Source organism: Salmo salar, chromosome ssa13, assembly GCF_905237065.1.
Source record: "Salmo salar chromosome ssa13, Ssal_v3.1, whole genome shotgun sequence".
In the NCBI taxonomy this organism is placed as follows: Eukaryota; Metazoa; Chordata; class Actinopteri; order Salmoniformes; family Salmonidae; genus Salmo; species Salmo salar.
In genome coordinates, this window is record NC_059454.1 from 47,547,929 (window position 1) to 47,572,186 (window position 24,258).

Consider the following 24,258-nt stretch of genomic DNA (forward strand, 5'->3'; position numbering starts at 1 on the left):
CTGTTTGTCCGGCTTCCCGTTTTTCTTGTTTAAAGGAAAGAGTCACCCATTTTGAATGCTATATCGTATTTGTGCATGTCTGAGAGATGTTCTATTTATTCCTGGGGTCATTTTATGTGTTCATGTGTATCTGAGCTATTCACCGTTCAAGCAGACAGAAATACAGCCGGTGAGACGGGTTTTGCATCATATGACACATCATTCCCGCTGTATTTCTGCCTGCTTGAACGGGAATCATTTCCATTAATGAGTCCAACGAGAAGGATACACTGCTTTCCCGGGAACAGGCCCAAATCCCTGTAATTTGCGTGAATAAAAGACGCAGGAAAAGAGGCCGCAAGTCAGGCTGCCTTCTGATAATCCATAGGCGAGCGAGTAAACTCCCACTGCCATCCGTTCTACTCGCTAACATGCAATTATTGGAAAATAAAATTGATGACCTACGATTATCCTACCAATGGGACATTAAAAACTATAATATCTTATGTTTCACCGAGTCGTGGCTGAATGACGACACGGATAATATAGAGCTGGCGGGATTTTCCATGCACTGGCAGAACAGAGAAGAAGCTACGTCTGGTAAGACGAGGAGTGGGGGTGTGTCTTTTTGTCAATAACAGCTGGTACACGATGTCTAATATTAAAGAAGTCTCAAGGTATTGCTCTGCTGAGGTAGAATACCTTATGATAAGCTGTAGACCACACTATCTACCAAGAGTTCACATCTGTATTATTCGTAGCCGTTTATTCGTATCACCACAGACCGATGCTGGCACTAAGACTGCACTCAACCAACTCTATAAGGCCATAAGCAAACAAGAAAATGCTCATCCAGAAGCGGCGCTCCTAGTGGCCGGGGATTTTAACCTGTTAGGGCTAGGGGGCAGTATTTGCACGGCTGGATAAAAAAAATGTACCCGATTTAATCTGGTTACTAATCCTACCCAGTAACTAGAATATGCATATACTTATTATATATGGATAGAAAACACTCTAAAGTTTCTAAAACTGTTTGAATGGTGTCTGTGAGTATAACAGAACTCATTTGGCAGGCAAAACCCTGAGACATTTTCTGACAGGAAGTGGATACCTGATGTGTTGTATTACCTTTAAACCTATGCCATTGAAAAACACAGGGGCTGAGGAATATTTTGGCACTTCCTATTGCTTCCACTAGATGTCACCAGCCTTTACAAAGTGTTTTGAGTCTTCTGGAGGGAGATCTGACCGAACAAGAGCCATGGAACGATGATGTCCCATCAGACACCTGGCGCGCGAGTTCATGTTGGGTACCCTCGTTCCAATACGTTATAAAAGAGAATGCATTCGTCCACCTTGAATATTATTCATGTTCTGGTTAAAAAAGGCCCTAATGATTTATGCTATACAACGTTTGACATGTTTGAACGAACGTAAATATATTTTTTTCCCCTCGTTCATGAAGTGAAGTCCGGCGGGCTTAGATCATGTGCTAACAAGACGGAGATTTTTGGACATAAATGATGAGCTTTTTTGAACAAAACTACATTCCTTATGGACCTGTGATACCTGGAAGTGACATCTGATGAAGAGAATCAAAGGTAATGGATTATTTACATAGTATTTTCGATTTTAGATCTCCCCAACATGACGACTAGTCTGTATCGCAACGCCGTATTTTTCTGGGCGCAGTGCTCAGATTATTGCAAAGTGTGATTTCCCAGTAAGGTTATTTTTAAATCTGGCAAGTTGATTGCGTTCAAGAGATGTAAATCTATAATTCTTTAAATGACAATATAATATTTTACCAATGTTTTCTAATTTTAATTATTTAATTTGTGGTGTTGACTTGACTGCCGGTTATTGGAGGGAAACGATTTCCTCAACATCAATGCCATAGTAAAACGCTGTTTTTGGATATAAATATGAACTTGATAGAACTAAAAATGCATGCATTGTCTAACATAATGTCCTAGGAGTGTCATCTGATGGAGATTGTAAAAGGTTAGTGCATCATTTTAGCTGGTTTTATGGTTTTGGTGACCCTGTCTTTGAATCGACAAAACATTACACACAACTCTTGTAAATGTACTGTCCTAACATACTCTAAATTTATGCTTTCGCCGTAAAACCTTTTTGAAATCGTAAAACGTGGTTAGATTAAGGAGATGTTTATCTTTCAAAGGGTGTAAAATAGTTGTATGTTTGAAAAATTTGAATTTTGACATTTATTTGGATTCAAATTTGCCGCTCTTGAAATGCACCTGCTGTTGATGGAGTGCCTGCGTCCCACCTAGCCCATAGAGGATAAGGAGTTTGCATATAACGCTTATCAAGCCAATGTTCTAATACGATCTTTCAAGTTGATTAATGTAATGTTCGTTGACATTTCTAAATATTCTGATCCATTCATAAAATTGACAAATAGAAACGGAGTTTTACATTTTTTATTTACCTAGAGTCATTTGAAAAATGTAAGTTTGTTGCAGTTAGGAAAACTGGGTGATTTCTAAATACGTGGTTCAAGTGGATGCTACCAGTGGCGGTTCTAGACCATTTCAACTGGGGGGGCCAAGCTGGGGCCAGTTGTACTGTTCGAGGGGCCAGTTACATTAGACGTTATTGTTGTCATATCGTTTTCTTCACTGCATTGCAGGCATTAGCAGGCAAAAGACCATGTTCATAATCATTCAATTTATTTGCATTTCCATTATAATTTTCATTTGCATTACATATTCAGTATCAGGTCACATCAACTGTATTCTCCGGTTTTTGTGGTTTCTTTTGCAAAAAGATCAGCAAATTCATCTAGACTCAAGGCCTTTGTCCTCCTTGACTCAATACTTAATACACCTAAATTGCTTAATCTGTCATCTGACATTGTGGACCTGAGATATGTTATTTCATACTCCACATTTAGAGGGGCCACAAGGGGGTCCAAAATTGTTGTCACAGGGGCACTGGTCACATCTCTCAGGCACCTGCGCAAGCACATGGACACTCACACAAACACTGTCCCAAGTACTCACAAGTTACAATAGATACCCAAGTTAGCGAGCACGGTGAAACTTGTTAACATAAATCGTTATATTGTCCACATTGTAACAAACTTATGGTTGCATAACAGCACATTGTGTAACATTACCAAGGTTTTATATTGAACAATTTCGGAGCCAAGGACAACATACCTCTCTAGATGAAGGTCAGGCAAAAGAGAACAATAAGGGGGTACGGAAATACAGATAACCCACGATGGACCAAACCAAAATATACTAAACTTTTACAATCACGTGTTTGTACAATATTGATATGAAAAAGTGTTTGTACATCAAAAAATAACATTAGCTATGCAGCTGTAATTAAATAAAAAAAACACACTGAATTATTATCAAATTATTAACATCTCCTCTTGACCTGGCCTATTTGAATTGTTTGTTTCAATTTCAAAATATTCTGATCCATTCATAAAATTGACAAATAGAAACTGAGTTTACCTTGAGTCATTTGAAAAATGTAAGTTTGTTGCAGTTAGGAAAACTGGGTGATTTCTAAATACGTGGTTCAAGTGGATGCTACTATCCAGCCCAGCCCAGCCGCACTATCACAGTGCGAATGTAAAGACACTGCTCATCCAAAGTGGTAAATTAATGGGGTCCTTTGGAGAAAAATGTCTCTCTCACACACACAAGCAGACATTTGGCGGCATGCATGTATAACAGGCGTCACTGTGCACACTAGTGTTGCGCCGTAATTGCTCATGTCCCATCCGCAACCACCAGACAATATTTTATAAAGTGAAAATCTGACCCTAACCCGCTAATATAGAAAATGCGCTGTAGGCTACATTGAGACACAACGGAGCGATTTTTTTGACAGGGGGTGCAATATTTTTATTGGGGCTGATTTAGATACTTTTCTGCTTATAATTTCCGACATGTTGGTAGCCTATTTGTTAGTCAACTTGTCTATAATTAGATACATGTAGCTTCTCTTCTGTCATTACATGTTGCAATTGAAGACTAAATAAACCCATGTTCACCAGAATGTCATAAATCGATAGAATGAAAGCTTCAATCTAATTGACATCGGTAAAGTTCTGTCACTTCTGCTTCTTTTGCAGAGCAAAGACGTTAAGGGACTAGGGAGAAAAGGCAATACAAAAAAAAAACAGAGAAAAATATTCGTGCCAAAGCCCATAGAGGTTAATGAAGGCAAACTTAAATTGGTTCTACAAAAATTTTACCAGCATGTCACATGTGCAACCAGAGGAGAAAAAAAAGTCTGGTCATGGCTCACATCAACAGCATCCTCCCGGATACCCTAGACCCACTCCAATTCGCATACTGCCCCAACAGATCCACAGATGACGCAATCTCAATCGCACTCCACACTGCCTTTTTCCACCTGGACAAAAGGAACACCTATGTGAGGATGCTGTTCATTGACTACAGCTCAGCGTTCAACACCATAGTGCCCACGAAGCTCATCACTAAGCTAAGGACCCTGGGACTAAACACCTCCCTCTGCAACTGGATCCTGGGCTTCCTGACAGGCCGCCCCCAGATGGTAAGGGTAGGCAACAAACACGTCTGCCACGCTGATCTTCAACACTGGGGCCCCTCAGGGGTGTGTACTTAGTCCCCTCCTGTACTCTCTGTTCACCCACGACTGCGTGGCCAAACACGACTCCAACACCATCATTAAGTTTGCTGACAACACAACAGTGGTAGGCCTGATCACCGACAACGATGAGACAGCCTATAGGGAGGTCACAGAACTGGCAGTGTGGTGCCAGGACAACAACCTCTCCCACAATGTGAGCAAGACAAAGGAGCTTGATCGTGGCCTACAGAAAAAAAGGTGGGCCAAACAGGCCCCCATTAACATCGATGGGGCTATAGTGGAGCGGGTCGAGAGTTACAAGTTCCTTGGTGTCCACATCACCAACAAACTATCATGGTCCAAACACACCAAGACAGTCGTGAAGAGGGCACGACAACACCTTTTCCCCCTCAGGAGAATGAAAAGATTTGGCATGGGTCCCCAGATCCTCAAAGTTCTACAGCTGCACCATCGAGAGCATCCTGACCGGTTGCGTCACCGCCTGGTACATGGCAACTGCTCAGCATCTGACCGTAAGGCGCTACAGAGTGTAGTGCGTTCGGCCCAGTACATCACTGGGGCCAAGCTTCCTGCCATCCAGGACCTATATAATAGGCAGTGTCAGAGGAAAGTCCATAAAATTGTCGGACTCCAGTCACCCAAGTCATAGACTTTTCTCTGCTACCGCACGGCAAGCGGTACCGGAGCGCCAGGTCTAGGACCAAAAGGCTCCTTAACAGCTTCAAATTACTACCGGACAATTTACATTGACACCCTCCCCCCCATTTGTTTTGTACATTGCTGCTACTCGCTGTTTATTATTTATGTATAGTCACTTTACCCCTACCTACATGTACAAATTACCTCAACTAACCTGTCCCCCCGCACACTGACTCGGTACCAGTACTCCCTGTATATAGCCTCGTTATTGTTATGTTACAAAGTTTGATTTGATTTGAATAGCTCTGATACACATTCTCGCTCTCTCTCTCATAAATTCTTCGGTCCAAAACTATTCATGGACTGGGAAAGCAGGAATAGGCTGTGAAACCACAACCCCATTGAGAGGGAAAACTTTCTTTACTGTGTGTGTAAACTAAGTGTGCGCATAAAAAAGCAAAGGGTGTGTGCATAAAAGACAGACACATTATGAGAATATTTCTTATATAGTTCCCTTTCTCTTATTTTTCATGTGTTTCCTCCAATGTGGCGGGCGGGAACCGCAGCCTCCTTTTGTCCATCACGGAGCCCACCCAGCCGCAGGGCAGTGAGTCCCCAGCCTACGAGGCCATTCAGCCTCCTTCCGTGACCCCCGAAGAGGGGGACCAGGAAAAGGCGGAGCACGGGGGCATCAAGAGGGTCTGCTTCATGGTGACGGAAGAGGACCAAGAGGACTCGGGCCAAGACACCATGAGCTACAGGGACTCCTACAGGTAAGACAAGATATAATGGTGACTCGTTTCAGGAAACTAGGTGAATGTTGCGCGTCACTACTTCACAGTAGAGCCATTTGAATGAAACTTTTTTTTTAATCAAAATGCGTTTTTTGGCAAAAATGCCTTCTGGAACATGTGAACTTTCATGTGCCTTAATATCAAACTTGTATGATGTCTGTAAATACGAATAACATTGTTACATTACAAGCCTAGTTGGTTTAGCCACAGAAAAAGTTAGCAACCTTCCCGCTAGCCATGATTGGCTGAGATAATGAGTGGGCTTGACATGCCGAGAGATCGAGTTTTGAAATCAGTGGAATTTGAGTATGATAGCTAAGGAGATGGAGAAAACACCTGTCTCCGGATTATCTTTAAACTAAGGGCGACCATGGCATTCGTGACAGAGAGGGAGAAGCGTCCATCGATGTATACGGGTAAGATTGTCTAGCTAGCTACATTTTCAGATATTACATGTTTCTAATTTTGTCAGAAAGTTGTTTCCATTTCAAGTTAAAGTGTACTATTAGCTAGCTAGCTAACGTGTATGATCTTCATCGTAATATTATTTGTATCTCAGAGCCATCAGTCTAGTTTGTCTCTCAGACAGTCAGTCTTGTCACATCTGGAGAGGGTGGGCTGCTCCAAACCTACCATGAGGTGTGAATAAATGTGGAACCCTCTCCCAGAGTGCCTGTGTGTGTGCGGAGGAGAGAATCAAGGCCAAACTCCCGTGTGTTTTACATAAGGGTTGGCACTTCAGTCCCAGCTCGACGGGAATGATCCAGCATCCCATTGGTAGACACATTAAGATGCACACAGTTTATAGGGCAGGCAATAATAGAGACAACACCCTGACTCAAAAACAACTCACTAAGCTGTAGTGTCTTCCTGTGGTTTCCAGTTCACAGTGTGGGCCAGTTAGTTGCTGAGCCAAGCTGGATGATTATAGTAAAACAAAGTGATTGTTTAAGTGCGAAGCATGATGACAATACTACTTCTGGCTCCTTAATCCACGACACACACAGAAATGTTCACAACAGTAGTGCTGCCTATTAAAATGCATTGAAAATGTAGGGATAATTGGAGAATAACTATTGAGCATTAAAGGGATGGTTCAGCAAATTTACGTATTTGTTTCCTTACCTTAAAAGCAGCCTATGGACAAGAAGTGACAGCAATCCAAACTTTGGTTTTGTTAAACTAGCCTCTGCCAAATGGAAACATATCTAAATGTAATTTTTTTCTGAACTGTCCCTTTAAGGCAAAAACTTTGGTGTTGTGGAGGCATGTGATCTTCTTTAATGTTTGAGTATCATTTGACTTCAACTTTTCTGGTATGTATTATTTTAACAATCTTATTTGGGACATTGGTGTAGCCACACCGTACACCATTATAGTGGAATGCATTTTAGTCATGCCAATGAAGTAAGTTGATGTTTGTGAGAAGCATTTGAATACTGCTCGCTCTCCCTATAATTACAAGACAGACTCCACATTTGACCTTGTGTTTTTTTTCTGTAGGGAATGAATGTACTCTGGGTTTGTTTTTCAACTGTTTCTAACTATCTCTCTCGCTCTCTGTGTGTTTTCAGTGAATGTAACAGTAACAGGGATTCCGTCTTGTCGTACACAAGTGTACGTAGCAACAGCTCTTACCTGGGAGGTGATGAGATGGGTTCAGGTAAGAAACAGTTAATAAAGTAACGACTAGACTAAGATGTTCATACCCCTGTAGGATAAAAAATATCACGTTGGTTTGCCTTATGTGGAAAAATGTACACAATGTCCCTTCCATCTCTCTCTCTCTCTCTCAGGTGATGAGCTGCCCTGTGACATGAGCATTCCCTCTGACAAGCAGGACAAGCTGCACGGCTGTTTGGAGCACCTTTTCAACCAGGTGCTCCATTTTTACCACTACACTATCTTTTCCACAATACTACTTTTACCATTACCTATGTAATCAATCAGTATCAATGCCGTTCTCAATCTTCTCACTCTGTTTTGTAATAAACTGTGTTGACATGTGTAGTGAAGATACTGTTCTGCACTAATATTATACGTACACATGCACACACACACACACACGTTTTCCATTAGCCCTCAGAAACATTTGGCTCAGATCATGTTAACCTCTATGGGCTAGGTGGGACGCTAGCGTCCCCCCCGTGGTGCACTCCATCAACAGCAGGTGCATTTCAAGAGCGGCAAATTTGAATCCAAATAAATGTCAAAATTCAAATTTTTCAAACATACAACTATTTTACACCCTTTGAAAGATAAACATCTCCTTAATCTAACCACGTTTTACGATTTCAAAAAGGTTTTACGGCGAAAGCATAAATTTAGAGTATGTTAGGACAGTACATTTACAAGAGTTGTGTGTAATGTTTTGTCAATTCAAAGACAGGGTCACCAAAACCATAAAACCAGCTAAAATGATGCACTAACCTTTTACAATCTCCATCAGATGACACTCCTAGGACATTATGTTAGACAATGCATGCATTTTTAGTTCTATCAAGTTCATATTTATATCCAAAAACAGCGTTTTACTATGGCATTGATGTTGAGGAAATCGTTTCCCTCCAATAACCGGCAGTCAAGTCAACACCACAAATTAAATAATTAAAATTAGAAAACATTGGTAAAATATTATATTGTCATTTAAAGAATTATAGATTTACATCTCTTGAACGCAATCAACTTGCCAGATTTAAAAATAACCTTACTGGGAAATCACACTTTGCAATAATCTGAGCACTGCGCCCAGAAAAATACGCGTTGCGATACAGACTAGACGTCATGTTGGGGAGATCTAAAATCGAAAATACTATGTAAATAATCCATTACCTTTGATTCTCTTCATCAGATGTCACTTCCAGGTATCACAGGTCCATAACGAATGTAGTTTTGTTCAAAAAAGCTCATCATTTATGTCCAAAAATCTCCATCTTGTTAGCACATGATCTAAGCCAGCCGGACTTCTCGTCATGAACGAGGGGAAAAAATATATTTACGTTCGTTCAAACATGTCAAACGTTGTATAGCATAAATCATTAGGGCCTTTTTAACCAGAACATGAATAATATTCAAGGTGGACGAATGCATACTCTTTTATAACGTATTGGAACGAGGGTACCCAACATGAACTCGCGCGCCAGGTGTCTAATGGGCCATCATCGTTCCATGGCTCTTGTTCGGTCAGATCTCCCTCCAGAAGACTCAAAACACTTTGTAAAGGCTGGTGACATCTAGTGGAAGCAATAGGAAGTGCCAAAATATTCCTCAGCCCCTGTGTTTTTCAATGGGATAGGTTTAAAGGTAATACAACACATCAGGTATCCACTTCCTGTCAGAAAATGTCTCAGGGTTTTGCCTGCCAAATGAGTTCTGTTATACTCACAGACACCATTCAAACAGTTTTAGAAACTTTAGAGTGTTTTCTATCCATATATAATAAGTATATGCATATTCTAGTTACTGGGTAGGATTAGTAACCAGATTAAATCGGGTAAAAAATTTTTATCCAGCCGTGCAAATACTGCCCCCTAGCCCTAACAGGTTAATAGTAATCAGTCTGGTCTACATCTGTAGTGCATTGCCTTGTTGTGCTGTCTCTTTGTCATCCTGTCTTTCTCGCTCTTTCTCTCCACATACACACACACAGACGAGTGTTCCTCCTTGCATCTACTCTTACTGACATCACATGCCCTTTGACCTCTCCCATACTACCCGAGGAACACCACCATTTTGGCTCCCGTTGATTTCCTGGGCCCTAGTTTCCTGTTGCTGAGAGACTGAGGCCAGTCTCTGTGTGTTGAGGTCTGACTGGTTGTGACTGTCATCTGCAGGTGGACTCCATCAACAGCCTGCTCAAAGGGCCCGTCATGACCAAGGCCTGCGAGGAGACCAAGCACTTTCACCCTGACCACACTAAGCCAGGTACCAGCTAAGTTTAGTGTGTGCGTGTAAGACATGTCTGAGTATATGTTTGTTTAGAGTTTGTCAGGGTTCACTGAGAATGTGTGTGTGTGTGTGTATAGATGCGTGAAGTGTTATACTGAAGAATTCTCATAGCATTTATATTGGTAATTAACCAAATCATTGACACCCCGTATCCGGAGCAGAGTTCCGTCACACTGAAGACTGGACGGTGCGCTGTCACATCATCCACAAGAACATCCAGGAGGACCCTTGGAACCTGCCCAGCTCTATTAAGATACTGGTGGAGAGCCTGCAACGATTTGTGGATGGTCAGTAAAACACACACACGTGTAACAAATGCACACACCGCAGAAACCCATGTATAACACACCCATCACGCAAACAAACACAGACACACACACATAGACACAGCAGAAACACATGTGGATCACTCAGGTAATAAAATCCTCCTTGTTCTGTAGATGGGAAGAACCAGGTGCTTCTGGCCCTGCTCAAATGTACAGGTAAGCCTTATGTCAGATTTAGATGATTGTCTTTCTTCTGAGGGACCAGACAGAGGCAGTATTTATGTCAGTGTGTTGGTTGAGAGTAATAACGGCTGTCAAAATCCTGTCAACCGTCCGTCTCATGTGCCCTCTTTCACTCTTTCTTTTACCCTTCCCTCCTCTCTTTTATTGTCTATCGCTATCATATTCTCTTTCTTTCGCAATGACCCCTCCCTTACCTCTCTTTCTCCAACCTATCTCCCACCTCTTTCCATTATACTCCTCTCTCTCAACCCCACCCCTCCGCCTGTCTAATGCCTTCCATATGGTTTGTATGTTGCCGTTTTTGAAATGTCCTGTGAAGAGTTTATATGAAGCAAAGCAAATTTCTGTGAAAACAGACAATAAACACACAATTATTTACCCCTCTCTTCCACTCCCCTCGGCCCCAGACACGGCTCTGCAGCTGCAGCGGGACGTAATCTTCTGCCAGAGTGCGGTGAGCGCTGTGTGCACACTGGCCGAGCAGCTCCTGGCGGCGCTGCGGGCGCACTTCAACAACGCTGGCGAGTACGAGGAAGACTGCAAGGACACGAGCCGTAAGTGGCTGGAGCAGGCGGCCGCCATCGGCGTGCTGCTCAACTTCCAGACAACGTTGGCGCCCCACGTGGTAAGTGCCGGTACTGTGGTGGAAGAATATCTGGATACTTTGAAGAATAGCCAAATACTGTTAAAAATAACCAAATACTGTAAAAGAACAAGCATCAGAATGAAGAGACGCTGATTATTAACAGAACACGTTAAACATTAATGCTGTATGATTTATTTCCCTTTCGACTCAGCAGACCAGAGTGAAATACTTAATTTGAGCTTGATTTAGTTTGACCAGTAAGTATTTTGTTTAGACATCTAGCTAGCTAAACATTGAACCATAATCCAGCTCATAACGTTACTACCATGCATAAATCTGCAGGTAGGTAAAGCTAACCAACTATGTTCAATGTTAGCTAGCTAGCAAACTTTAGGCTATCACTAGCAATGCAAATGGCTTTCTGAGATGCTAATAATATTACTACACAGATCATACATATAATGTTAGCTGGTGAGCCACAGTAGCTAACAGTAGGCTTTAACTTGCAATGAAAACAACTTTCTGACAAAATTAAAAATGTATAATATCTGAAAATGAAGCAAGCTAGACTATCTTACCCATATACATGGATGAACACTTCTTCCTCTCTGTCACGGATGCCATGGTTGCCCTTAGTTGGGAGATCCGGAGACAGGTGTTTTATACAACAGCCTTCTATGTGTTCCCTTTTTGATTTCCTCCACATATTTGCAATCAAACGGCAGATTTTTCTCCATCTCCTTAGCTATCATACTCTGCTTCCACCGGGCATTCCACTGATTTCAAAACTCCATCAACTTCTTCCGTGACAAGAACACTGTTGATCGCCGTTTTCATTGTCTGGATCAATGAAAATCTTTTTGACCTAAATCGAGGATTTGAGTCAGAGAGAGTCAGCATGGCATGATCGTCCTCCAGAAAGTGGAGAGCATTAGCAACACTTTTGCAGTACTTTGTGATTTCTTTTAAAAAAGCAGTGTTAGAAAGGATTACCTACACATACTGAGCAGCTCATGTTACACACAGAAGCATGCTACATGGCAGACCAATCTGAACTCATGTCTCAGCATGTCCAGCCCATCCATTATCTCAGCCAATCATGGCTAGCAGGAAGGCTCCTGTCTTTTTCTGTAGCTAAACGAACTGGGCTCGTAATTTAACAATTTGATTTATATTTATAGATGGCATAAAAGTTTGTTATTTTGATAAAATTTATGTTTATGTTCAAATGCCTCTCCTGTGAAGTAGTGACGTGTGACATATGCCTAGTTTCCTGAAACGAGTCACATATTCAGTATTAGTCTCAGAATATGAGTGCTAATCTAGGATCAGGTCCCTCCTGTCCGTATAATCTTATTCATTTTGATCTAAAAGGCTAAACTGATTCTAGATCCGCACTCCTACTCTGAGATGCTTTCTGAATATGGTCCCTGGGCTGTTAGCTGAGCTTTGTGTCTTCTCTCTGCTGTGTAGAAGGAGGAGAGGACAATGCTGGAGGATACCCAGGCAGCCCTGTTGGACCTGGACAAAGTCACAGTGTTCTTCCGCCAGCTGGAGGATGAATGCCTGGTCGCAAGTAAGTAGACCCTTTCCCCATAGCAATGGTGGCCAGTTTAAAGACTGAGTTGTAACTTGTGTTTATGCATGGTGGAGGAAGACACACACGACTTGTACATCCCCAACATGTCCCTTTTCACTAACTGTAATATGGTTAGCCGAGATTGCTGTGTTAATCCAACCACAGTATCCGATTTCAAAAAGGCTTTATGGCGAAAGCAAAACATTAGATTATGTTAGGACATCACCTTGACAAGAAAAGCCAAACAGCCATTTTCCAAGCAAGGAGAGGCGTCACAAAAAACAGAAATACAGCTAGAATTAATCACTAACCTTTGATGATCTTCATCAGATGGCACTCATAGGACTTCATGTTACACAATACATGCATGTTTTGCTCGATAAAGTTCATATTTATATCCAAAAATCTCAGTTTACATTGGAGCGTTATGTTCAGTAATGTTCTTGCCTCCACATCAATTTACAGAAATACTCATCATAAATGTTGATGAAAATACAAGTGCTATACATGGAACTTTAGATAAACTTCTCCTTAATGCAACCGCTGTGTCAGATTTCAAAAAAGCTTCACGGCGAAAGCACACGTTTGCAATAATCTGAGTACGGCGCTCAGACAACAACCACAAGCCAAACAGAATATTCACTTACCTTTGATGATCTTCATCAGAATGCACTCCCAGGAGTCCCAGTTCAAAAATAAATGTTAGTTTTGTTCGATAAACTTAATCTTTATGTCCAAATACCTCCATTTTGTTTGCGTGTTAGGTTCACTATTCCAGGCGCGCGCTTGTTAACTCCAGACGAAAAGTCAAAAAAGTTATACTACAGTTTGTAGAATCATGTCAAGCGATGTATAGAATCAATTTTTAGGTTGTTTTTAACATAAATCTTCAATAAAATTCCAACCGGACGATTCCTTTCTCTTTAGGAATGAAGATGAAGTCAGCTCGCTCCCAAGGCTGAGTGCGTGACTGAAATCATGCATTATCCTGGGAAACCTGGTTCCACAAGCTCTTGTTCGCTCCATATTTACAGTAAAAGCCTGAAACAACATTCAAAAGACTGACATCTAGTGGAAGCCTTAGGAAGTGCAACATGACCCCGTTAACACTACAAATTGGATAGGGATTCACTTGAAAAACTACAAGCCTCAGATTTCCCACTTCCTGGTTGGATTTCTCTCAGGTTTTTGCCTGCCATATGAGGTCTGTTATACTCACAGACATCATTCAAACCGTTTTAGAAACTTATGAGTGTTTTCTATCCAAATCTACTAATAATACGTTTTTCATCCGGATGTGAAAATACTGCCCCCTATCCCTAAGAGGTTTTAAGCAAGCACATCAGATGCATTTCCCATTTCGGGGGAAAAAAGCCACGGATAAAATTGGGATGTACTATTCTAGGTTACTGCTCAACAGTAAGCATAACACACACACACATAATACCTCTTCCTCCTTCCTTTAAAAACCTGTTTAAATCGCTTTTTGGAAAATGGTCCCAGTTTAGCAGTACGGCGCGGTCTAGCTAACTAGCACTAGCACATCGTAACGGCTGTTGCTTAGGCAGACAGTTTGTGAAGGCTATAAGCTCATCTGACACTATTGATTTGATAAAAGCCTGTTCAGTAACCCCCCTGAACTCTCAGTTTAGTAGAGCCATTTGTAAACATTATGAAGGCGGAGGGTTCCATGAAAGTCTAAAACATCACACCCAATCCCAAAGGATTACAGGTGGATGGTCTTCAGAAGGTCTGCTAACCTCACAGGGGTTGTGTTGTTCCTAGGGTTCCCCAGGGGGCGGGATGATTAACCAGCGTTTACTACACTGAATACCGATATTGTAATTTGCAACATTGTAATAGCTATGAACAAGTTTACACTGGAAGTAACCAATAGTGTTGTATTTGAGGAAAATGTACTCACTATGACTGTGATGTGGTTGTCTCACCTAGCTTAAGATGGCTACTCTAACTGTAAGTTGCTCAATGCAAGAGTGTCTGCTAAATGACTCAAATGTAAATGTAATACCAATAAGGCCAATCAATAAGCCAATGGGTAATTGAAGGGAAAATGCCCCATAACTAACCTCTCCTTGGGGTCAAATGTGAAAGCTCAGCGGAATTCTGTGACGCGTGTGTTTTTTTTCCCCAGACACGCCGGTGTATTACCACGTGGAGGGCACCCGGCAGGCCCTGAGGGTCACCATGTACCTGGACAGCTGCCACTTCAGTGAGCTCCCCACGCGCCTGCAGAATGGGGGCAGCCTCAAACTGTACACTGTGCTCTTCACCAGCGGTGAGTAGGAACAGAAAAGCCCGCTAGTCTAAAATTTCACTTGAGACAAGTCAATTTGAATTATCATCAAATCAAAGTTAGCTGAATTCAATTGAGTTGATTTGAATTATCATCAAAACAAAGTTGGCTGAATTAGAGACCAGGCGGTGGTCATCAAAACCTCATTGAATCACAGTTTAATGAATTGAATGGAGTCAAGACAAATCAAATGGCATTGGATTGAATTTTATGAAATGCACTAGAGGCACCTTCAGGAAATATGTTGCAGGTCCATAGATGCACAGACCTTCACAATGCAGAAGTATAATTAAGCAATAAGGCCTGAGGGGGTGTGGTATATGGCCAATATACCATGGCTAAGGGCTGTTCTTACGTACGACACAAAGCAGAGTGCCTGGATACAGCCCTTAGCCGTGGAATATTGGCCATATATCACAAACCCCCGGGGGCCTTATTGCTATTATACACTGCTTACCAATGTAATTAGAACAGTAAAAATAAGTTTTGTCATACCTGTGGTATGCGGTCTGATATACCACGGCTGTCAGCCAATCAGCATTCAAGGCTCAAACCACACAGTTTATAATGCCTATCAATTTGCTATAATCTTAAATATGCACTCAGTTTTACAGAGACAGTAGCAATTAGATGTATAGAACAATGTCTTCATCCATTCACCTGTAACATTAGCCTGGATAAGTCATGCCAGGCACCCTATTCCCTAATACATTCCTTTTGTGAACTAAATAAGAATGTACTATATAGGGAATAGGTTGCCTACACTGACCATGTGTGGGTCCCAAATGGCTCCCTATTTAGTGCCCAAAAGGAATGTATTATTTAGGGAATAGGGTGCCATTTGGGATGCAGGCCATGTGTCTATAATAATCAAGTTCAACAGAGGTCTTTTACTCAGTATCTCTAAATCCCTTTCTCCTTACTGATTAGACCAGGGGTTCTTAAACCTTTTCAGCCTGGGGCCCAAGCTTAGGAAAATATGCAACTATACATAAATATCAGTACATTTCATTGCCCTTATGCCTAAAACAAATGCAACATAGACAAAAACATATAACAATGAAATTAAAAACCCATTATAAATATGCACAGTTGAAGTCGAAGTTTACATACACTTAGGTTGGAGTCATTAAAACTCGTTTTTCAACCACTCCAAAAATGTCTTGTTAAGAAACTATAGTTTTGGCAAGTCGGTTAGGACATCTTCTTTGTGCATGAGACAAGCAATTTTTCCAACAATTGTTTACAGACAGATTATTTCACTTATAATTCACTGTATCACAATTCCAGTGGGTCAGAAGTTTACGTACACTAAGTTGACTGTGCCTTTAATAACCTCTCTGGTATCAGTGGGACAGTAGCGTCCCACCTCGACAACAGCCAATGAAATTGCATGGCGCCAAATTCAAAACAACAGAAATCCCATAATTAAAATTCCTCAAACATACAAGTATTATACACCATTTTAAAGATAAACGTCTTGTTAATCCAGCCGCTGTGTCAGATTTCAAAAAGGCTTTATGGCGAAAGCACACCATGCGATTATGTTAGGTCAGCGCCTAGCCACAGAAAACCATACAGCCATTTTCCAACCAAGGAGAGGTGTCACAAAAGTCAGAAATAGCGTTAAAATTAATCGCTTACCTTTAATGATCTTCATTTGGTGGCACTGCCAGGACTCCATGTTACACAATAAATGTTTTTGTTCGATAATGTCCCTCTTTATGTCCAAAAAATTTTGTTGGTGCGTTTAGTTCAGTAATCCAAAGGTACAAAGCGCGCTCTCAACATCCAGACGGAAAGTCAAAAGTACAATAAAAACGATGTTTAAAATCAATCCTCAGGTTGTTTTTGTCATAAATAATCAATAATATTTCAACCGGACAAAAGCTTCGTCAATAGCAAAGGAGAAACAAGAAATGCGCGCTCCCGAGCACGCGCTGGACTCATGTCTGGAAATTTCCACTGTCCACTCATTGAAAGTGCTGTATCTCCCTAATTTTTCAGAGTGAAAGCCTGAAACAATGCCTAAAGACTGGCCACATGTAGAGGAAGCCATAGAGATCGTGAACTGGGTCCTAAGTCTTTGTATGGTGGAAAGGCTTTCAATGGAAAAACCGCCTTTCAAAATAATAGTACTTCCTGGATGGATTTTCCTCAGGTTTTCGTCTGCCATATCAGTTCTGTTATACTCAGACATTATTTTAACAGTTTTGGAAACTTTAGAGTGTTTTCTATCCAAATCTACCAATTATATGCATATCCTAGTTTCTGGGCCTGAGTAGCAGGCAGTTTAATTTCGGCACGCTTTTCATCCAAAATTCCGAATGCTGCCCCAGACCCTAGTGACGTTAAACAGCTTGGAAAATTCCAGAAAAATGATGTCATGGCTTTTGAAGCTTATGATAGGCTAATTGACTCAATTGGAAGTGTACCTGTGGATGTATTTCAAGGCCTACCTTTAAACCTTTGCTTGACATCATGGGAAAATCAAAAGAAATCATTTTTTTTACCTCCACAAGTCTGGTTCATCCTTGGGAGCTTTTTCCAAATGCCTGAAGCTACCACGTTCATCTGTACAAACAATAGTACGCAAGTATAAATACAATGGGACCATGCAGCCGTCATACCGCTCAGGAAGGAGACGCGTTCTGTCTCCTAGAGATGAACGTACTTTGGTGCGAAAAGTGCAAATCAATCCCAGAACAACAGCAAAGGACCTTGTGAAGATGCTGGAGGAAACAGGTACAAAAGTATCTATATCCACAGTAAAACGAGTCCTATATCGACAAGTGGGAAGCTTGTGGAAGGCTACCCGAAACATTTTACCCAAGTTAAACAATTTAAAGGCAATGCTACCAAATACTAATTGAGTGTATGTAAACTTCTGACCCACTGGGAATGTGATGAAAGAAATAAAAGCTGTATTATTCTGACATTTCAGATTCTTAAAATAAAGTGGTGATCCTAACTGACCTAAGACAGGGAATTTTTACTAGGATTAAATGTCAGGAATTGTGAAAAACTGAGTTTAAATGTATTTGGCTAAGGTGTATGTAAACTTCCGACTTCAACTGTATTAATGTTTATTTTCCCCCATTAAAAACTCTTACATATCTGTCTAGGTTGGAACTGTTGCTATTAAAATACAATAAATATTTTTCATTCTGAACTGGAATAAACAGATTGATCACATTACACAGATGAATAACAGAACACACACACAGGCTTTTTGATAGTGCAACCCTAAGTAAAAGTACAGATGAAAAAGGATCAGGCCTACTGTACATCTTACTGTAGAAATTATTGTTGAAGAAAGTCTAGGTTGGAACTGTTGCTGTTAAAATACAATACATATTTTTTATTCCGAACTGGAATAAACTGATTGATCACATCTGTAGACCAGAAAACACACACACAGTCCTAATGAGAGCATGTCTATTCTGGGCTCTGTTCTTGACAGTGCATCACTGAGGTCATGCTCAGCCTTGAAACTGTTTCTGTACTTATTTTTTAAGTATGCCAGAGTTGAGAACCCTGACTCACATAGGTATGTGGTTCCAAACTGGACCAGGACATCTACTACTTTCTCAGTCAGGCAGGAGTCCGCTTCCTGCTGTAGATGAGCAACCCAGAACTGTGTGAGTGTGTTTGCCTCAAAAAGCATCTTGCTTCAATCAGTTTATTCCAGTTAAGAATAACAATTATTATTGTATTTTAACAGCACCAGTTCCAACCTAGTCTAGTTTTCAACAATCATTTCTATAGTAAGATGTACAGTGGGCCTAATCATTTTTCATCTGTGTACAAGGCTAGGGGATTGTTTGATAGAGAAATTCACATTTACTACTATGGGAGTTAGTTAGTACTCCCTTATTTCTGCTTATCATCACCTGTTATAAAATGACAACAATGCCTTGCTAGCTGACTTACTTTCCACTGTCGAAGCATTGTTTTCTGGAGCATTCGGCCCTGTTCAGAAAAAAACTCCCTGGGTTTACCGTCATGTTGTGGATGTTTGTTCAGGACGTGTCGTTTTATTAATTTCTTCTTTATGCGAGTCTCATTACTAAGCACTTCCACACACAAAACACATTGTGGGCGCTCCTCGTTATAAGTTTGAATGAAAAAGAGAGAAACTCATTGCTGTAAATGCGTTTCATGACAATTGAGTTCAGTCAGAACTTGTGGGTAGCATGAGTCCATTTGATGATGGCGAGTGGGAATGACAAGTCAGTGGCTGACAGCGGATCATCTGTTGCCTGAACGACAGCGCTGCGTCGTTAATGTCGCATCGTGAGTGATCTTCAAGAAAATTGCTGAAAAAAGATCTGGTAAACCGCGAAGCACACGGGCATCTCACACTCGCGCTGCTGCCAAACTGAGCAGAGAGCGCAGATGCACTTGGCCAAATCAATTCCAGTAATTAATGAAACAATTATAAATGTACACTGACATGTCGCGACCCACCATTAACAGATGGGTCACGACCCATACTTTAAGAAAGGCGGGGTTAGATGCTTACATGTAATGTTCTAGTTACAATGCAAGCGTGAAAGTGCCTATAGTCACAAACAGAATACTAATTTTGGGGTATTTCTTATGTAATTGCCATTTACGGAGTCGTAACTACCATCTGAATGACGTACTGACGTATAACCGGGAAATGTATTCTGTGCCTACCTATCTACTTCGCTATTATTTCACTGCTGTGTCCTTTCGACCTTTGTTGGGTCCATATAAATGGTTGGAATTATGCTGGATTCTCTGTGCTAGGGAACCACTAATTTTCTATCCACCTGTGCCAATTGGGCCAATAACCCTACAGGGAGGCTCACATTGTTCAGTGGCTGCAACGCACAAGCCTGTAATGTAATACTATTCTGCAGTCGGAGACCTAGAGAACTAGGTCTAAATTGGGTGTCGTCGCCACCTACAGGCCACTCGTATTGAATACAGTTTTGTGTTCAGTGGTCTTATTCAGCTGTCAGAGTATAAACTTGTACATTTTATCCATTATAAAATAATATTAGCAATGTGTCTGTCTGTCTAGGTGCGTGTATGTACTGCATATTCATGTGTCTTCCTATTGTGTGTGTGTGTGTGTGTGCGCTTTTCTGTGTATGTATCTGTGTTTGCCTGCCTGAATGCCTATGTGCTTGCCTGCATGTACTGCATTTTTACTGTGTTATATCTGTCCCTGGGTCAGCCCTGGAGAGGCCAGAGGGAGTGTCCGAGCAGGACTACGCGTCCATAGAAGAGTTCCAGCAACGCACCAATGCCGTCGCACTGGAAAGGGTCAAAGCCTACTACCGAAAACTCAGGTAGCAACCCACGCATTCTATATTGTGTTATACAGTATGTATTGTACTACCTACTGTATTGTACTACCCCCTGTGTTGTACTACCCACTGTGTTGTACTACCCACTGTGTTGTACTACCCACTGTGTTGTACTACCCACTTGCATAAAGGGGTATTCTTATGCTGATTAGTTTGACTACTGTATTAGCTTTAGAAGGTGGATGACGTTTGTTGATGTGAAGTTTTTACAGGAAATAGAGAAAATTGAGAATATCAATGGGTTCAATAATTGTTCAATAGCAGTCATATTGAATGATAACTTGAGCAAAGCGCTTAACCCTAATTGCTCCAGGGTCGCCATCAATAATGGTAGACCCTGGAGCAAAGCGCTTAACCCTAATTGCTCCAGGGTCGCCATCGATAATGGTAGACCCTGGCCGTGACCACACTCTCCGAGGGAGTCTCAGGGAGAGGGAGATATAAACACTTGTACATGTGTGAAATAGGACAAATATAATAATCACAATTGTTATTATTATTAAAACCCTTTATTGTGTTCTTACAGGGCTTTTTACCTGGAGAAGTCAAATCTTCCCACCGACTCCAACACCACAGCTAAGAAGATAGACCAGGTAAACAGAAATCAAAACTACTCTTTGTTTACAAACAAGCTCAGGGGCAATACTTCTGAACGGAAAGTAAAGTAAACTTATTTTTATAGTCTTAACCCCTAAATCTTCTGTCCCCCCTCTCCAACCCAGCTCCTCAGACCCCTCAACACTCTGGACGACCTGTGTCGTCTGATGCAGTCATATGTCAACGTGCATCCCAATGCCGCAGGCCACCCCTCTGGCGTCAGCGTCCTGTGTGTGTCCTCCGAGCTGTGCAACCGCCTGGGCGCCTGCCATATCACCATGTGTGCTACTGGCATGCAAAGGTCCGTCGTATGACCTTGAAAGTGATGTAATAGTACTGCCAGTTAGCGTCAGCTGGAGCAAACACTCATGCACATCTATGTATTGCAATGTCCGGTGTAGTGCTTAGACATGCACTACGTACAGTATGCCTTACCCCTTTAAACAGTGTACCGTAAATTCCGGACTATAAGCCGCAACTTTTTTCCCAGGCTTTGAACCTCGCAGCTTAAACAATGACGCGGCTAATATATGGATTTTTCCCGCTTTCCATTTTTCTTTTTTTTTTAAAAACACATTCTGTGACGTGCTCAGTTTTTTGGCGGCATGAAGCTTTCATTAGACCAATGAAATTGCCGAACGGGTTAAGGTCAAACTACTTTTTTGTTTACTGTTTAGATTAAATCGCGCGCTCTCAAACTTCCCATCATTCTGATTACGGTAGTCATTTTGTCACCCTCATGGCAAAGACACGGAGAAATGCATATGATGCAGCTTTCAAGTTGAAGGCGATTGATCTGGCTGTTGGAAAAGGAAATAGAGCTGCTGCACGGGAGCTTGGTCTTAATGAGTCGATAAGACGTTGGAAACGGCAGCGTTAGGAATTGACTCAGTGCAAAAAGACAACTAAAGCTTACGGCTAATTCTTTATTTTTGTTACAAGCCGTGTTTCGTTAAAGCCTGTGTAAAGTTCATTTGTTTCAATGTACCGGTAGGCACCTGCGGCTTATAGACATGTGCGGCTTATTTATGTTCAAAATAATATATATTTTTTAATTCAGTGGGTGCAGCTTATATTCAGGTGCGCTTAATAGTCCAGAAATTACGGTATTTTCAACTCCTTTCCATTAGGTAATCATAACACAGTCAAAACACCTTTGACCTACTGAATTCTGACCTTTGTGTTGAGCAGGTGCACCCTGTGCGTGACTCTTGATCAGGCCATGATCCTGGCGCGGAACCACGGCCTCATGCCCCGCTGCATCATGCAGACCATGGACATCATGCGCAAACAGGTGCCCAAACTACACCCTTTTTACACGCCTGGAAACAGATTTCAGTTCTGGGTCATATTCATTAGGGTACACCGTAGCAAAACATTTAGCAACGGTGCCTAATGAATACATCCCACATCTCTCTCTATCCCCTTGCTAATCTTTAACGACCAGTGGCTCAGAAATGGAAACTGAATATGAAAGGAAGCAACTTCCACATACTGTATAACATAGCATTACTAAAAAGTACTTTACTGACAAACAATCTACTGTAGTTTGAACGTGGGCTTTGAGCTGAATTCTAAGACATTCACTACATCCTGTACAGTACATCAGGACAACGATGTAGTGGGATGGGTGAATTAAGGTTGAATGTAGTCTTTCCCCGATAGGTGTGGGTCGCTCTCAACCTAAAGACATTAGGTAGAAATATAATTTTGGGTACACTGTCTGAGCAGCGGATTTGGTTACAGTAGCTGCAACCCTGTGGGCACTTGTCCTCAGTCTAAATATGTAAACATTGTGTAACCCTCTCTCTTCTCTGATAGGGCACCAGGGTAGAGATCTCGGCTAAAAACCTCAAAGTGATGGACCAGATGCCGCCCACAGCTCCAAGGTATAGACAATAGGAATGAGTTCAATCTTAAGCCTTGTTCACATTGCCAGTTTGAAGTGACTCGAATCCAATTTCTTTGCATGTCCAATTCGAATCTGTTAATTTTTCTGCAGTCTGAACAGTCAAAAAGCACATGGAATCGGATATTTCAAGCTACATTTCAAACCATCTTTGTAGGTGGTGTGAATGGTCAAATCTGATTTGTTTGCCCTCAAGTGGTTTTTAGACTGTTCATTTGCATATCTTATCTTGCTTGCTACTCTGTTGACAGTTTGACAAGTACATATGGTAGCTAACCAGTTTGTTAATTGTTCACAAACAAATTAGTGAACGTGTTAGAAAGCTAAACAGTTACCTAGCTTGCGAAGTAACTGCTGTTATTAGGCAAAAAGGACTTGTTTTGAAAGTTGTATCATCTTATCCTTTGAGGCTTTGAAAGTGTTCTTACACTATGATTTTGAAGTTTCAAAGTAACTGGGAAACGACCATGACAGGCATTGTTGTCACCTTAGTTTGCTACATAACTTCTGAGTGATAGGAAGCACGAGCACCACCACAAATCAACCTACACCACTACACACACACCTGTCATTACTATGACAACTAGCGTAGCCATGTCAGGACTGCTGGTCACTTGTAACTTGCTGTTTGGACAGTCAGTATTCCAAAAACAAAATTGATTTGAGCATTAAGGCCTGCAGTGTGAACAAGGCTTTAGTTACACAGTACTAGCCTGGTTTCAAATCTTTTCATGCTGTAGTATTCTGCAAGATGGCACAAACAGATCTGGAACCAGGCTACACAAATATCAGATCTTAAAATAATGTTCAACAATTTTTACTTCCCACAGGCTCTTCAAGTTGTGTCTGCCACCCGAAGACGGAGATCTATAAGAGACTAGGCATCGCTGTGTTTTTATTCCGCTCCGCTCATTTATTTAGCCAAGATAGTCCACTCAGTAACAATTGTCAGTGTTTTCCAGTGAGTCCTGGGTTCCATAGAATCAATAAAAACATATACAGCATACCCATTGGCATACATACAAAGCACATCTAAAATCACAGCATGCAGAGAAGCACACACATCATACGCGGTAGCATACATACAAAACAATGCTCACATTACAGCTATATGTACTGCTCTTTTGAAGACGGACATGCTAGCTAGCTGTCGTGTGGATAAGTCAAGCTTGTTCCAGAGCAATGGTCCAAAGAACTGCAGACTGCCTTGAATGGCCATGTTTTTCGCTAATGGTTGTGCCAGTAGGTGCGGGTCCCATTGGTCATAGGCTTTGACTGCTGCTCTGGTGTGCCCCCGGAGGATGGGTGGAGACTCCCACCTGAACAGGTCTGACATGTATTCAGGTAGTCTGTGCTGTGTGTCATTGAAAACAGTCACTGGGGTGTTGTAATGGATCATGACCGTCAATGGTTCGATTCCATCTTTTTACAGAAGAACC

The 24,258-nt window shown here is 41.5% G+C and overlaps 1 protein-coding gene across 2 annotated transcripts in view; it reads left to right on the forward strand.

Annotated features, from left to right (window-relative positions):
* LOC106566945 (phosphatidylinositol 3,4,5-trisphosphate-dependent Rac exchanger 1 protein) overlaps window positions 1-23,825 on the forward strand; it is a 148,805-nt gene extending 124,980 nt beyond the window's left edge. For both annotated transcript variants that reach the window (XM_014135621.2, XM_014135623.2), the window contains 15 exons: window positions 5,808-6,014; window positions 7,610-7,698; window positions 7,832-7,914; window positions 9,869-9,959; window positions 10,145-10,270; window positions 10,424-10,465; window positions 10,900-11,117; window positions 12,552-12,654; window positions 14,810-14,953; window positions 20,181-20,295; window positions 20,840-20,906; window positions 21,036-21,211; window positions 22,102-22,204; window positions 22,732-22,799; window positions 23,650-23,825. In XM_014135621.2, coding sequence (XP_013991096.2) covers window positions 5,808-6,014; window positions 7,610-7,698; window positions 7,832-7,914; window positions 9,869-9,959; window positions 10,145-10,270; window positions 10,424-10,465; window positions 10,900-11,117; window positions 12,552-12,654; window positions 14,810-14,953; window positions 20,181-20,295; window positions 20,840-20,906; window positions 21,036-21,211; window positions 22,102-22,204; window positions 22,732-22,799; window positions 23,650-23,692 — 1,675 coding nt within the window. In that variant the 3' untranslated portion in view covers window positions 23,693-23,825. The remainder of the gene's footprint in view (window positions 1-5,807; window positions 6,015-7,609; window positions 7,699-7,831; window positions 7,915-9,868; window positions 9,960-10,144; window positions 10,271-10,423; window positions 10,466-10,899; window positions 11,118-12,551; window positions 12,655-14,809; window positions 14,954-20,180; window positions 20,296-20,839; window positions 20,907-21,035; window positions 21,212-22,101; window positions 22,205-22,731; window positions 22,800-23,649) is intronic.
* Window positions 23,826-24,258: the final 433 nt, after the last annotated feature.